Below are 17,183 nucleotides of genomic sequence, written 5' to 3' on the forward strand. Positions count from 1 at the left end.
AAATGGAATTGCAACATTCTACAAACAGGGTTACATTGTAGGTTGAGTCATATATAATGTTTTCGATATTGTGCAATTTGCTTAGGATTGTAAATTTACTTTTGCCAATGATCAGAATGTAAATTGCTTACTATGTATCCATTTAGGCATGTGAGTGTGTCTGTAATTGCCGATGTTAGCAATAATTTGTTCTTTTCTGCATTTCTAAGGTAATCCCTGAACAGGAGCTGCCATCCTTGGAGACATGGCAGGAGAGTAGACTTCAACTCTGCCCTCTTGTGGTCCAAACAGGGGTAATTGAAGAGGCAGGAAGCAACGTCCTTCAGGTAAGCCCTGTTCACATTAGTACTTTGTACTTTTTTCCTGTAAGTGGTTGTTTGTTTACCAATATGAGTAATTGGTGGATAGCGACTCAAAATAGATAGAAATATTCCAAGAATGATACATTCTTCAGCAGCTAGCTCTGGTTTCTTCAAGCCTCCTTCACATACTTTAAACTATTTCTGTCTTCAAAGTGAGATAGTTTGAGACTACAACAAAGAGGCCATTAGTGTAGGCATGTGCTAGTTAGTGTATAAGGTTTGCTTTGCTATTGTGATGTCATCATGTTATTTTATGACCTGGCATTCTCAGTGTCTTGTGAGTCATCCAAGACTGATGTCTGAAACTCACCAAGAATGGAGCAGTGAAGCACTGTGGAAATGAGTATGGACAAATCTGTGTGAAGAGAAGGCTGGATGATCTGGTTCTGGTTGGGTTCTGCGCAATCACTGCCTGAAGGCTGTTATCCCGCGCAGCGGGATAACAGCCTTCAGGCTTTTTCAAATTTTGAAATGAGCTTTTTTGACCAGCTCTTCTACATTAATTGCGTCAAGCATAATTTTGAAGTCCTTTAAGTTGCTAGCACTTCTTATCTCTGGTGGTAAGAAGTTCCATTCTCTGGTTGTCCTTGGGTAGAATGAGTGCTGGTAACATGTCTTGTTGAATGAAGGCATCTCTAGAATGTTGGGACCTGTTTGTCGCCGTGTTGAGCCGGGTCTCTGACGTAGATGAACATTTGATGGGGTAATATTGTGTACTTCTTTAAAGATGGCAATCAATCGGAACTTGGTACGGCGGTTTTCCAAGGTTTCCCATTGGAGTTTGGATAGGATGGATGTGACACTGGATCGTTTGTCATAATTGTTTACGACAAAACGAGCAGCCTGGCGTTGAATGGCCTCAATGCTCTTCTTTCTTGTAGCTTGATGAGGGTCCCATATGGAAGCACAATACTCAAGCCTTGGGCGAACCAGCGTTTTGTAGGCTGTTTCTTTGACTGATTTATTACACGAATGGAGATTTCTTCTGGTGATACCCAGCATTTGGTTTGCCTTTGTAGTAATCTTGTTAATGTGGTGTGACCAAGTGAGATCTTTGCTTATCTCAACACCTACAATGTAAGTATGGTTGGTGGCTTACTTGTTGTAGCTGTTTCCCTTTCATTGTACTGTACGAGCTGAAATTTTTGCGGTGCTTTTATTTTCGTGAATTTTGCGAATCGTCTTTGAACCGCGAAAATAACAACGCGCAAATAGCTAAGTTCAGTTAGACCCTCGCAACCGCGAAATTAACAACACGCGAAAATGTTCTCCATGTAGCAATTCGCGAAAATATCTGTACGCGAAAATTTCAGCTCGTACAGTATATGGCATGATAATAGGTTTGACTTTGTGGCTAACATGCATAGTTAAGCATTTTGACGGGTTGAAGGATCTCTTAACACGTCCATCAGTTAAGTAGTTGGCTTATGGTATATGAAGTTGACACTGCAGATTATACTTGAGGGCATGCTTATGCAATGTTGGTAGGCACAACACAGAGTGATATCAATGTTAATGTCAGTGATGTGTTTCTTTTTATCGTCTCACCCCCAAACTAGGTGGATTTTGCAAATGAGTACATTGGAGGCGGAGTCCTAGGAAGTGGGTGTGTCCAGGAAGAGATCCGATTCTCCATCTGCCCAGAGCTCTTGGCAAGCATGGTCTTCATGGAGTGCATGGAGGACAATGAAGCCATCTTCATCAGTGGCTTTGAGCAGTTCTCTCGTTGCCATGGCTACGGATGGAACTTGCAGTATGCTGGAGACCACAGAGATGTCTCACAGGTGTTTATCTTTCTACATCATAAATGTTCTTGTGAGGTTCAATTGTAGTTTTAGCGGGAAGTTCCATTAAAAAGAAACGTGTGATGGATGCTCTGTGAAATGGCATTAGCATGTGAAAAGAGGTTGTTAAATGTATCCTTTTGTGTGTATCTTACACAGTGGTTGTGAAATTCAGGACTACTGATCAGCATACCAGAAATGAACTGCAATAGACATTGTGATATTTCTGTAACCTTAAGGATGCTTTGTGATTAATGTTTGCCATATTCAATAGTTTGATTTCAAACTTGTCAATGTCACTTTGAAGAAATATACGACATGATATCCTTTGAATGTGTGTTTTCTGTTTTCTCAAGTGATTGTGTATTTGTCAAATTTAAGTTGAAGTGTGTTGTGCTGGATTATGGTAGCTTACTAAAGACTTAATTTCATTTTTTTTTAAAAATAGGCTTCACTGTAGAATGTTGCTTCTATTAAAGCAATCACATCTATATCTTCGCCTCAACTGGCAGGCTCCTGACATTGCCATAGAATGCTTTTCTAAGAATGTAGCATAAATTTGCATCTCATTTTTTACCTCCCTCTCTCATTGGCAGACAACCTCTGGTGGTGATATCAAGACTTCACTTGTTGCAATTGATGCTACACCCATGAACCAAGACCTGGAGTTTGTTTCCTACCAGTACTCGGACCCTTCCTTGCTGAGGGAGCTCAATAAAGCCTTTGTGGGATTTCTGCAGGCTGCAAATGATACAGGGAATGGGATTGGTCCAGACCTGAGTGATAGTCTGTATATGGATGCAGTTGACCAATCCCTGCTGTCAACTGAGGGAGACTTTGAAACAGCATCAGAAGGACTTGAAAGCCTCAACAGTGAGTGTGGAGAGCTTTGTGACTTCTTGTCTGTCTTTAACCCTTTGGCAGTCATGCCAACTGTGCCCTCCTTTATGGATGTTTGTGAGTGTGGTTATGTGTGTATGAACATGCCTGCGGGACTGCATGATGACAGATTTACAGCTTGAATTCAAATGTTTTAATTTCTAATATGACTTTTTTTCAGTTGTTAAAAGCTCATCATGAGCTGAAAGGTGAAAGTGCTTAAGGTCTGTGTACAATTGTTTTGTTTATAGCAGTACACTCATAACATGCATGTACATGAAACCTGTACGTAATTTCAAAAGCACATAAAATGATCATCAAATAGTCAATCATGAATTGTTGAGGGTAGTGATTGAGATTTATAACCCTGATACTTTTTTTTTAAAATCCTCAATCTATTCATTGTGCTGGTTCCACCATATTTGGTACTGTCGTTCATGTTATACAAAGACAGTGTACAGAATTGGTAATTTTTTGAATTTTTGCCAAAGCTTTGTCATCTTAAATCATATTGTTGTTGTGAGTTTTTCTTCGTCAAAGACCATGAGGACAATCATTGCAAAGAGGAAGCTCATATCAAAAGACCTGTGGCCCGTTACATAAAACTTACCGTTGAATTTCAATGGTAACTACCATCAAAATTAGGCATCACAGCCAATCAACATCAAGGATGATAAGCTTTACCGCTAATTTGAAGACTTACCGCTAGAAAGGAGCGGTAAGTCCAGCGGTGAGGGTTTTATGCAACAGGGCACAGATTAGGAGAATAATGTTATTATGGGGCTCCAAGGTATCCTGCATGAAAACAACATCCAGTGTAAATGATATGTATCCTCTGCTAGATGATGTGTAATTCAAATCAAGATTAAGACTTTGTGTGAATCTAGTTGGTCGCTTTTTCCTCATTTGAACATGCAGGGCCTGCCACGCCATGCATGACAACCATTTCAGACTACAGCAACTCTCTGAGCAAGGCAATTACTGATATTGCTGTGAAGGACTACTGTCAGAGCAAGCGTAATCAATTCACACAGTGTGAACTGTCACTTGTTGAGGACAGTGTAGTTGTGAAGAATACTGGAGAGGACTTGGTTGGTGGTCGCCTTGGACTGGAGAGTTTTGCTTCAACTGTTGTAGGAGAGGTCATGAAAGAGAGCTTTGAGAGTGCCTCCAGGAATCCAACATCAAAGAAAGTATGTGGGACTAAGGAGGCTGTGTCTACACATTCAGACAAATCGATTCGCAGGAGAGAAGAGGGATTTTCATCTTCACAAGTGAGAACAAATGTGAGTAATGTCCACAGGTCATCTCAACAGGAAAAGACCCACTTTCAAGATTCAATGCATAGGATTTGGAAAGGAGGTAATCCAACAGGAAATATGGATGGTGTTTCTCAGAGTCTGAGAGAAGTCATAGATGACATTGTATGTGGTGTGATTAAGGAGGCTCTTGCAGAAATTGCAGGATCTTACATCTCTGAGACAGAGAGTACCCAAGTGCCAAGCTTGGAAGGTTACAGCATAGTATCAACATGGTCATCTAAGTCGGACAGTTTTGTGCGGATTGACATGGACAGTGACTTCAGTGGCACTCGCAGTGGTGGTAGTATGTCCAGTGCCAGCAGCGACAAGTGTGCGGTCAGTGTGGAGACTTACGTCGCCGGTGTGGTGGCAGGGGCAGTGCACCAGATGAGGCGTGAGGATGCCAGTGAGAAGGGTGACAGGGGAGTTCCAAGTTCCACCCCAAATGTTCTTGCTGGCAAGATTGTCAATGGTGCTCTGAGGGAGATAAAGGACAGGCCAGATTTGATCCGGGGATCTGATTTGCAGAATTCCTATTTCAAGCCAGTGGTGTCTGCTGGACTTGACTCCTTTGCTACTCATGTTGCTGATGCTGCGTTCAGAGATGCTCTAACTGAGGTCTCAGACTCAGTGCCTCTTACTTCATATGACTTCTCTCAGTACTCCACCATTCCATCTACTCCTCCGCCTTCTCCCTCCAATGCTTCCACTGGTAGCTCAAAGCGCTTCAGTCTTGAAGATCCATCACAACTGGAGGAGTTTGCAGAAAAGCTCCTGAGCTCTATCACTCCTGATCCCAGTGCTAGCATGCGGGATCATGTGGAAAGGTACGACGTTGGTTCACAGGGGATGCAAGGGATTGAAGATTTTGCCAGTACCCTGGTGTCTAGGGCCGTCTCTGATTCTGCACAGCTCATCAGTAGTAGCAGTCAAACAAGGCAGGATAGCAGCTCTGGCTGTGTCAGTTCTAGGAGTTCCCTGACAGTTCCATCTGGTAGCTCCAAGCGTTCTAGTGTGGATAGCTTTACAGAGGATCTCTTGCGGATTGGTAACATTGACCCAACAGGCAGGAGACCGAGCAAAACAGAAGAAAATATAGCATTCTTCTCTCAGGAGTTATCTCGTGTAGCAGAGGTTGAAGAGAAGCTTAGTCAAAGAAGAAAGTCAGACCTGGAAGATTTCCAGCAAGAGCTTTACCAGAGCTCACTCTCCAGTAACACCAGCCAGAAAAATGAGGTGACTAAGTCTAGAGTCCATGCAGCACACCGCCTTGCTAATAGGTTATCAGATGACATTATATGTGACGCATTTCTGCAGCTTTATGGAGCTACTCCTTTCCGTGAACTCATTAGACTGGACTCTCTCTCTGACCTGGAATCTGGCGGCGGGAGCAGGAGGCGGAGCTATCCTCGCCGTGGCTACAGAACATCATCTGTGTCCTCAACCTCCCTGTCAGTCCGTAGTACCATTTCAGAGATGGACCTAATGACCCTTGCAACCAACCTTGCCAACTCCATCATAGAGTCTGCCCTTCAGACGTACAGAGAGGAGTACTTGTCCATGCAGCGTCAGGGTGCACCCCAGGAGATGGTGGATGATGAACAGGACAGCCGCTTACAGGATACGGTAGATGACGTCTCTCTCATGGCCACATACGATGGTTCCACCATAGACAGAGACCTTGCACCAAGCTATCTGGAGGAGCCTTCAGATCTCTCTGTGGAGGATGCTGCTGGGTCCATTGTTGCTAGGGCAGTGCAAGATGCAGTCTTCCTCTACAAGGCATCACTACCCTCCACCAGTGGTGGTACCATGCATCCAGGGGGTAGTAGGATACCCGTTGCTACTGGTAACTGGGGATGTGGAGCTTTTGGTGGAGACCCCCAGCTGAAGTCCCTTCTCCAGTGGTTGGCTGCTTCCCAGAGCAGGGCGCCCTCTGTGTTGTACTACACCTTTAATAACAACAAGATGCTGCAGGTGAGCCATTTTGTATGTTTAATTTCTGCATTCTTTGTGGTATCCACAAACATTCCATGAGTTTGATTTTGCATATTTGAGCTCCTTCCTGTGTATTACTTGTATTTACCACTTTAAAAATGTTAATACTGTAGTATGTATTTTTTTTATTACCATATTCATGGATAAAGGATGAGAGAGACAGTTTATTTTCATAACGTACTGTGTCGTGGATCTTGTCAATCTTCTCTTCATTATACCCCCGCCAAACGAAGTTTGAAGGGGGTATATAGGAATCAGCGGACGGTTGGGCGGTCGGGCGGTCGGTCGGGCGGTCGGTCCGTTGCAAATCTTGCGTCGCGAACTACTTCCTCAGTTTTCAACCGATTCCCATAAAACTTGGCACAGATGTGTGCCTTGGGTTGTAGATGTGCAAGACGTATTTTTTGACAGTACCCAAAAGTATGTTGCCATGGTAACGGCATATTATGGGCAAAAATGGGTACAAATCTTGCGTCGCGAACTCCTCCCACAGTTTTTGATCAATTTTTATGAAATTAGGTACAGATGTTCATCTGAATATGTTAATGTGCAAGACACATATTTCCGCAGTGGCAAAAAGTGCGTTGCCATGGTAACGGCATGTTATTGGTAAAATATAGGGCAAAATGCTTCATGGCAAAACTGCTTCATCAGTGTTCTTCCAATTCTCATGGAATTCATATTGAATGTTTGTCTTAGGATATAGGTCAGCATGACACATTTCTTGACACTGACAAAAAGTATGTTGCCATGGTAACAGCTCACATATTATGAGCCAAAATGATGGAAAATTTTGTGTTGCAAACTACTTCCTCAGTTTTTGCCCAATTTCCATGAAACTTGGTACAGATGTGTGCCTTTGGTTGTAGATGTGCAAGACGCATTTTTTGACAGTACCCGAAAGTACGTTGCCATGGTAACGGCATATTAATGGCAGAAGATCAAGGAAAGATCTTGCGGATTTAACTACTTCCTCAGTTTTTTGACCAAAGCTTATGAAATGTGGCACACACCTTGATCTTGGTGGGAAGATGTGGAAGACATATTTTTCGGACGTGTCGGAAGCTGCGTTGCCATGGTAACGGCATATAAATGGCAGAAGATCAAGGAAAGATCTTGCGGATTGAACTACTTCCTCTGTATTCGACTGAAGCTCATGAAATGTGGCACACACATTGGTCTTGGTGGGAAGATGTGCAAGACATATTTTTTGGACGTGTCGGAAGCTGCGTTGCCATGGTAACGGCATATTAATGGCGGAAGATCAAGGAAAGATCTTGTGGATTGAACTACTTCCTCAGTTTTTGACAAGAGCTTATGAAATGTGGCACACACAATAGTCTTGGTGGGAAGATGTGCAAGACATATTTTTCGGACGTATCAGAAGCTGCGTTGCCATGGTAACGGCATTTAAATGGCAGAAGATCAAGAAAAGATCATTCCTTGGGTAAGACTGTCGTCACGGGGCGGGGGTATTAATCACCTTAAGTGATATTTCTAGTTTTGTCTGTTTTTGGTTTTATCAAATATTTCATCTTTGTATTCCCATTTGCTAATATTTTTCCTCTAACATTTTTTTTTTTTTTTTTGGGGGGGGGGGGGGGGCTTGCCCTCACAGTAATGCCAAAGGCATCATGTCATCTATTCATCCGTCTATTCATCCATTCACTTATCCATTCATTCATTTATCCATTCACTTATCCATTCATTCATTTATCCATTCACTTATCCATTCATTCATTTATCCATTCACTTATCCATTCATTCATTTATTCATCAACTCATTCATCCATTCATGCATCAATTTATTCATTCATCCATCCATCCATCCATCCATCCATCCATCCATCCATCCATCCGTCCATCCATTCATCTATCCATCTTTGTCGTGTCATTTGCCGGGCACAATACAAGTTTTTTCAAATGACGCTTGGTAAATTTATATATGACAATACAGAAACAAACTAATAAGAGTTGTATTCACGGAGTAGGTTAAGGATGGCCAGACAGTGTTGTCAGTTTGTAATTTATATTGTCAGCATTGTTTGAAGATAGAGCATTTGGAGAAATTCCCTCAAATTTTGGTGTTAAGTCGGCAGAGTGATAAGGCAATTAACGTGTTCATATTTCAGTATGATGTATCTTGTAAAGATACTTGGTAATGGTCAACATATCAGTTAAAGATTGCTGTGTTCAGCAGGTGCATTATTATCTTCAAGGCTATCTAAAGAACTATAATAACAAACTGACTTATGTTGATTTGTAGTGTAGTTATAATATCATAACAGCACATTATTTAAGAGATCACAATGTAACTTCAAAATAAACCTGGGCTGAATATGGTGTGATGTATGTGGGCATATTAGCACACCTTGTAATGTCATATGATACTGCATCTCTCATGTTCTTGCAGTTCGTGTTTAACTTTCATTTTGAATTTATCTTATTTTATTAGAATCTGTTGTTTCTTCATCCCTGGCGTAAATTATTCCTCAAGGAATTTCCTCTCTCTTGTCTTTCTGAAGTTGGAGCAGGTCACTCTGATGATTCAAACGAGGAGATGGAGTGTAGGCGATGTGATGAGGGTCATCCTTGAATACTGCCACCACGTGGTGACCTCTGGAGAGGCAGGAAGTCTCTTTGACTACATCCTGGGTTTGGAATGTTGATGATTGTTACGTGTATGCAAGTGTTTGTTGTGTAATCCAGTCTTCTTCCATTATAACAAGTTGACTACCCTGTCTTCTTTTCTTTGATGTTGAATGTGCCAACCTCAATCTGCCCTACACTGTTGATCTCTACGGACACGCCCTTGGTAGTCTGGCCTAAAGCTTGAATATACTGTGACATGAAATAGTCTTGGAATACATTTGTATATGGTATGAAACTTCTGAGATACTCAGATGATCTATCATCCAGTGCTGCTTGCCTTAATTATATTAGTTATATATGATTTATGGTGCTGTCACCTAGCAACTGCAGTCTTTTTATTTCTCTGACATTCAAACATTTCAAAATTACGATATATACAAATAATTGATATACCTGCCCTTTTGGGTTGAATGGATTGGTTCAGATATTGTGGGTCTGTCAGTATTAAAGCGTGTCTTATCATAAATTGATGGAAAACGAATCCAAGTCATTACCTTTTATTGTAGCCACTAATATCAAAGTTCTCTGTCAGAGTTGTGTACCTCCTGGATGCTGTTTTGTCGTCTCCAAACAGATGTAGCTGCACTGAATTGTGGGATAGTTTCCCATGAAAAGATTATGAAACGAACTACTTGTTATCTCATGTGGCAATGGGGTACGATGAGAGTGTATACCTTCATTTATTTCTCATGCATATTTGTTGAATGCAATAATTTCAGAAGTGTGTATCATATATATCTTCTACTATATGTGTGGGAACATAGTCAAATTGTGTGATTGTGTGCATTCTTGGAAGTGTGTGAAGAAATGAAATTAAGTGAAAATACATTGCGGGGCGAAATTATCTCAGAACATTCTCCTTTGTAGAATTCAGGGAGGATAACTTTGGCTGAAACTGTAAAGGAAATGCGGTCACGATAATTACAATGTGTTTTAATACATCAGAATGTTGTGCAACTACTCTCATGTTTGCAATTCTGCTTATTTCTGCCAATTTTTTGGGAGGGGGTGGGGTGTGTGAAAAAGTATTGTGTCATATCACAAACTGGTAGCGCATGTACCAGTGATAAGTGGAAGTATTCTGCGAGTTTTGTTTTATTCTCTTTTCATTGTCTGTAGCATTACCCCAGTATGTATGAAGAAGAGTTATCATTGCATGTTATATTGACACTGTAGATTGAACATAACAGTGCATCCACTATATAACACTTCTGGTTAGTGTGAACCCTTTGGTACAAGAGACTGCCCATGATAAAAACCCAATGAAGACAACTGCCCTATAGCACATGGTACTCTGACTTTAACTCTTTCAGCACCACCAAGTCAAGATGCCATTGACATCATATGGAACAAGTTGCCAATGGTACTGCCAGAGTTAATGTCTTCATGCTTTGATAAAATCCAGGAGTAGGCCTACATTTGGCATTTCTACTGCCTCTGTGATGCAAGCAGTGTGTCTGGACAGATTCTTTGAAGGTTCCCTCAGCCATTTTCTTGACCACCAACAGTCTACTTTGCTTTCAGGCCAAGATCTTCATGGTTAAAAGATGCGTGTCAAGATGTTTGAATTTCGAATCACTCAACTTTTTAAATTGTGAGGTGAAATTGGAGACACATGGTACCTGATTCTGGCATGTTTGTTTTTCAGTCTTCTGGTTAAATTGATGTCTGACATGAAATCTACTTGACAAGATTGGCTGCTTCTCTAAGTGGGAAGAATCAATGTTTGAAAGAAAATTCTCTTTCATGCAAACTGGCCATATTTATCAGAAGTCATGGAGTACAACTATGTTGTCAGATGTTAACCATGTATTACAACTATGTTGTCAGATATTAACCTACAAATGAAATCTTGTGAAGAATTTTGGTCATTTCCACAGGACTTATATTGCCATCTGTGAGATAATGTGCTACATATCTTGGAGATAAGTGAAGGTGACTTCTTTCAGTGATTTGAAACCGTGATTGAGGGTCATGAATTTTTGGATAGGAGATGAAATGGAAGATTAGTCAGAAATAAAGTGGTGAGATGTTGGCTAACTATTACTTGATCTCTTAATGCTGCATTAGTTTCAACAGTAATATTTTAGATAAGAATTGTTGCTTTTCTGTTCTTCAAATCACTTTAACTGTCAAATATGAGTTATTGGTTCTGTGAACTACTCTTTTGTTGATTATAATCGTAGATTTTAAGCATTATCAGTTGCCTACTTTCATGGATTATTGTCAGTGCAAGTCAGTGGTGATTATGGATCATAATGCACACATGCCTGATAGATACATGCAGATTGTTTTGCTTGGGATGCTGGTAATAATGTGATGGGTTTTTGTGTGTAGCTTAATTGAAAAAAAAAAGAAAGAACAGCTGTGATGCACATGAATAACTGTAGATTTGCCCAAAGCAAAGAAAGACAAAACAAACTGTACGTCTGCGCTAATGTTACATTGCACAGCTAGTTATAAAGACCTTTCAAGCACACAAATTGTACCAGTGTACCATTAGTTGTAGGGTTGTTGCAGAGGGCCTCTGGTCACAGTATGGTATCAAGTCTTTGAAACTTTGCATTCACAGTATTTTATACTGCAGTTCTACGCATTACGTGCTGTTTTGACAATGACTTGCCAATGTAACAGATTTTGTGCTTATTTTCCTGCTGTGCTAGATTGCTGATCTTTAGTTGTTCTACATGTGTAGTTTGATTTTGTGATTTATTTGATTTTGACTAGGTTGTGTGTGACCCAGTTATTTTGTACCATATGAATTTTACAAGAGATACAGAATAGAATAAATAGTTGGGTAAAAAATAAATATTATTTATTATAAAATTTAACAAACGTTTTTAGTATTTCATTTAAGGCGGACATTCTAATCATTGCACATTTTTCCGCTGCATGGACAGACATTATGTAAAACTGCTGTATAAGAGCACACTCATGTGAAAATTCTCATGAAAAATGTACTTGTAATGTAGACTGACTTCATCCACCTCCTGAAGATTTGGGTATAGGCACATCTACTGTACACATCTTTACATCATCATGTTTAACCAGTTAATGCATATTTTAATGTGTAAGATGTATCATCTGTACAATGAACTGTTGAGAGAAGAAATGTCATACTGCCCTCATGTGTTGAGTTTCATGAAGTTCTGCCTGTCATGCTGTCACTAATTCTGTAACACCTGTGTAGGTACACAGTGTAGTATTGACACAACCTGATGCTCATCTACTGCAAAAGCGTAGCAGTGCAGACTTCAGAACTTGCTTTTGATATACTTGTGAGCTGAATACTGGTTTGTCAACAATTCTGCAGTTTCCTTGGTGATATCAAAAATCAAATGAGTGAACAAACACTGAAGGAGGAGGATCAGATTTGATGATTATGAAACAGTCCCTACTTGAGAAGGTAAAATTGGAAATGACTGTGTTCTGGATTCCTTGGAATACACACAGACACAAACCAACATGCATGTTCATGCTCAAAAGCACACATCCACACATGTACACACACCACGCACATAAAAAGCACTCTTGCAGATGAAGATGAAATCATACATTTTGATAATTGAGATTATTTCAAACAATTGGACTAGTTTTTGTTCCAGATGGTTGAATACACAGACACCCATACATTCTTTGAAGTGACAACCAGCCAAACTGGAATGAATCAATGAAGCTTCAAACAATATCAGAAACACTTGCCAAAGACTCTGTATGCAAAAAGTTGTCTACATCTTTGCAGATATTTGGAACTTGATCTTTCTTTTTTATTTTGTAATTAAAAGAAAATTATAATACATCACTCGTTCCTTTCAGAAATTTGTGTTCTCACTGCAATATATTTTTAGGCAATTCTTCACCTTGCTTAGATGTATATTGTATTTTATATATACAACTGTAGTTTTGCAAACATGAAAGAAAAGCAATAAGCAGAATAAAAAGTCATGGTTTTAGCAATTTCTGTTCTGGCTTTCTGAATCAAGATCTTCACCATCTGAAAGGACTTTATTGCTTTGTTTTGTTTTGGTCATGATGCAAATATAAAAAGTGACATCATGGAAGGACATAACCAGCCATAAATGTCAACCAGGTAACTCGCTCAAAATAAAGATCTAGTCATAATACCAAGCATTCCTCATTGCTGAACGTATATGGATTGTGTTTGATATTCATATTGTCATAGCACAATTACACTTCAGAATCTAATATGTCATTACCAGATATTCATGTGATTATATCCTCTCACGATTATTAGACAAATGTTTACACTGCCTGCATCTAGAAACCAAAGTTTGTGCTGAACCCACTCTTTTGCTTGAAAAAACAAAAACAAAACGAAAGTGGCAAGCCATGTGAAATGACTTGTTGGTTTTGTTATGTTTGCTTGTCCATGTTTATTTTGATGTTTTGAATTGTCACTAGAAATTAACAATGGGCAATTGGAGTTTTAAGGTTTTGATGACAAACTTCCTTTGGATTTGATGTTTTCATATCGCCAGGATTATTTTTTAAAATATTTTCAATATGCTACTGTTACATGTACTTGAAAGGAAAGCATTTCAAAGTGTAAATTCACTCTGTGTTCAAGTTAACTTTTACACTAAAACAAACACACCTTTTGAACATGATTGATACAAAAATAATGTTTGGTCTATAATTTATTAAACACAACTTTCTTCCCCTTGTATTTCACCACTGCTATATTTACTCCAATTCTTCAATGATGTGATGGGAAGAATGTGGTTTATTCTGAAAATTGTAAAAGATATTAAGGTGTTTTGACATTTTAAATGTGAGATTCTGATGACATTTCATCTCATCTGTGTATACAGTATGTCCCCCAAAAAATTACAATCAGATTTTCTCATTGATAACTCCAAATATGAAACTATCTAAATGCTACTTCAGGATCTTAAGAACATCTTAGCTCTATTTTGTAGAAATCCCCATTCAATTTGGTTAAGTGGTCACAGAGAAATGTGGATTGTTGTAAAGCATGTCATGGGTCTGATTCTTCCATGTTTAGCTCTTGGATGCTCTTGGGAATTGCATATTAATGTGTGAACACAATAGACAGATCTTGGAGGGAAGGGATTCGTGACATGCTCTACAAAGATCCTCATTTCTCTTTGACTACTTGATTGAATTGGGTTTTCTGTAAGATGTGGCAAATGAGTTATAATTTCATACCCTGATATTGCATTTTGGATTGGTTCACCATTTTATAAGTTTTCATTATGGAGGGTCCTGTTGTAATTTTTTTTTTTTTTTTTTGACATACAGTATGGTTGTGATCAGTCTTTCTGTTTTTTGAAAATGCATGCAAATTTGAGGTTCCCTTACTGTCATATTTTTCAGCTGAATTTACTGGTATTTCTACCATCGTTTGGTCAATTTGAATCTGTTCATTGTCATATACCTGAGCATGAAACCACATTTGACTGTAATGAGAGGATAGTGTGTTGTAGTAAATAGTGAATGGCTACTTCAAAAAAAAAAATCGATTTACATACAGGTAGTCAGTGGTTAATTGGACTGATATGATAAATTGGAAGTATCATTGAGGTCAGGAATTTAATCATTCAAAGAATACAAATCTTTGATTTATGGAGTACATTGTTTGTTTCTAAATCACAGAATTTTGACATAGTTTGATCAGTTTTCAACATACATGCAGTGCAGTGTAATTCAGGAAAATAATGCAACCGCCATTTTTATGGGCAAGCAGCAATGTAAAGACAAATAGCCACATGTATTATTTGTATTGCAGTAAACCATGATCATGAAAAAACAAAAAGAGAACTGTCTGCTAAAGTGGGCCAAACTGTACCAAAAGGCAAATTAAAATTTGGTGAAGTATACATTTGAACTTTCAGTCAAGAGCTGATGCTACTCTTCGATTCATGTGGGTCTCTGTTTTTGGTTTTGTTCTTTGTTTCTTTTTCCAAATGAGATGTTTGTAATTGTCCATCATGCCTGTGACCCACATATGTGATTTAGAGTTAAAAGGGATGGTATAGTTTTAGTTGAGATGAGGTTTCAAGTTCCAACTGCTTTACTTTATTGTGAGATAATTAGAAAACTCTTTTGAAATATTAAAAGCATTCAATTCTATTAAAAAGAGGAATTCAAAGTCTATTTGACAGAAATTGGTTTAGAAATGGCTGAGATATTAAAAAACAAAGAAATCTCAATAAATTTTGGGACCCACCGTGTATTAGGATAACTCTGTTTTACTTTGTTTTTGGATATCTCAGCCATCTCAAAACATATTTTCATCAAATGAACTATGAATTCCTCTTAAAATTGTATGTTCTTTAGTCATCTGATAAGTGGTTTCTTATAACCTCACAAAAAGTTAAAATTTGAATCTCCCACCTAAACCAAAACTTTACCATCCCATTAAAGGAAAGTGGCTGTTGTAGTACCATGATTGTGAAATTCTTGTTTATCCAGTTTGTCTTCATATTAATAGAGATACTGAGCCAAAAGACGGAAATTCTGTCAGTGAGATTGTATTCTAGATGAAAGTAGATATTTCATGAATTTTCTGAAGCAAGAGCCTTGTGAGTGAGGACGTTTCAGCAAAATGCCAAAAATGTTGTTTGTAGTTGTGAAATATTGTCACTCCTCTACGATTCATGTTGTTTGTGAGTTAGTCTGAGCTCTCTGTGGAGAAAAGTAAAATGACTTTGTATCAGTGACATATTGGAATACTGTGGTAGAAGTTGTATCATTTGTAATTTCTGTGTCTGTTGTAGGTGGACCTGCATTGTAAAGTGCTCTAATATTGTATTGCTTGCTCAGCAAAGCAACATTGTAACTATGGAACCAGGAGAGAGAGGGAAAAAATATTTGCATTGTAATGTAATCCAACCTGATGTATATTTCAGGCTGCATTTTCACATGTGAACAGCATTATTACAAAGAACACCTGTGCAATCATAGGAATTACAGTCTTGATTATGTGATCATGAGGTTATAAATATTGTATACGCTTACAAGGTCAAAAGTTTCCTCACAATCATGATGATCATATTCTTTTTTTATGACAAGTATTAAGTTGGTTGATTTTATGTTTGCTGCCAACATATTACTTGATTGTGTCTATTTTATAAAAGATTTGTTTTCTTATTGTACCTACCAGGCATATTATATGAGATATGGTTAGAATTTGGTTTGGCTGTCGTACAGAGCTAGGCAGTCATAGTTTGGCAGTCCGGACAGTGACCAGGTTGAAAAATTCTGTCTCGTATTTCATTTTTGTTGAGTGAATATATTTTCTTTTGTAAATATATCTTTATTGCTAAATGCAAAAGTATGTGCCAATTCTTATGTTAATTTGTAATGAACTGATTTTCAGCAAGTTTGCAGATATTTGCATGCCCAACAAGATTTCTTTGTCTCATCTGATCTTTTTTTTTTTTCTTTTTGGTATTTACTCAAGGGTAAATGGACTGTTTAAATAATTGCAAGTACGTTGTATGGTAGCCTTTGCTGGTAATGAAATAAAATTGGTAAACCCGGAATATGCACTTCTTATTGCTTTCATTGTTGCTGTCATCTCATTGGAATTCACTGACAAAATGAAATATGATGATGATTACTTAATTTAAAACTAATGAACGTACATTTCATCCCTCCAAAGTATTGTATGTTAATGTTGTGATGAGTTGATAGTTACTCATACCTCTTATATGTATGTTGGACTGTGTGCATTTAAATCTAATTTCTATTACTCTATAATTCGTATGCTCATATGTATGTATATATATATATATATATATATATATATATATATATATATATATATATATATTGTACATGCATGTATACAGTCAAACCTGCTGTAGTGACCACCTGCCTAATGAAGCTAACAGCCCCAGATTTGGTTTCCCCTAGAAGACGAAAGAGTGCACAACTACCGCCCAATTTGTGTGGTCAGTAACAAGGTTATGAGAGCTTGATGGGTTTTGCATCAAATGTCTATGAATGTGGCTGGATTTGAGTCTACAGAGGGCAACCAGTGATTATTTGAAGGGGCTGGGTGATTAGGTAATTCACATTTCTTTACATGAAGTGTAGATGCAGACACATTACATGTGATGTAGATGTCATCTTGTAGAACACATAAATTCCTATCAGAGTGGCTTGCACGTTATTGCTTCCCTTGATCAATTATTGTTGAAAAGTTTGACAGTATACAT

General features: G+C 38.5%; 1 protein-coding gene across 1 annotated transcript in view; it reads left to right on the forward strand.

Moving 5' to 3' along the window:
• The window catches only part of LOC139726851 (uncharacterized), a 32,322-nt gene extending 22,281 nt beyond the window's left edge, over positions 1-10,041 (forward strand). Inside the window, exons 5-9 of the mRNA XM_071637844.1 lie at positions 210-326; positions 1,922-2,146; positions 2,743-3,019; positions 3,944-6,303; positions 8,850-10,041. Coding sequence (XP_071493945.1) covers positions 210-326; positions 1,922-2,146; positions 2,743-3,019; positions 3,944-6,303; positions 8,850-8,993 — 3,123 coding nt within the window. The 3' untranslated portion in view covers positions 8,994-10,041. The remainder of the gene's footprint in view (positions 1-209; positions 327-1,921; positions 2,147-2,742; positions 3,020-3,943; positions 6,304-8,849) is intronic.
• Positions 10,042-17,183: the final 7,142 nt, after the last annotated feature.

The sequence above is a fragment of the Diadema antillarum genome, unplaced genomic scaffold (genome assembly GCF_040938485.1).
Source record: "Diadema antillarum isolate AM-2024a unplaced genomic scaffold, OU_Dant_1.0 seq00000102_RagTag, whole genome shotgun sequence".
NCBI lineage: Eukaryota > Metazoa > Echinodermata > Echinoidea > Diadematoida > Diadematidae > Diadema > Diadema antillarum.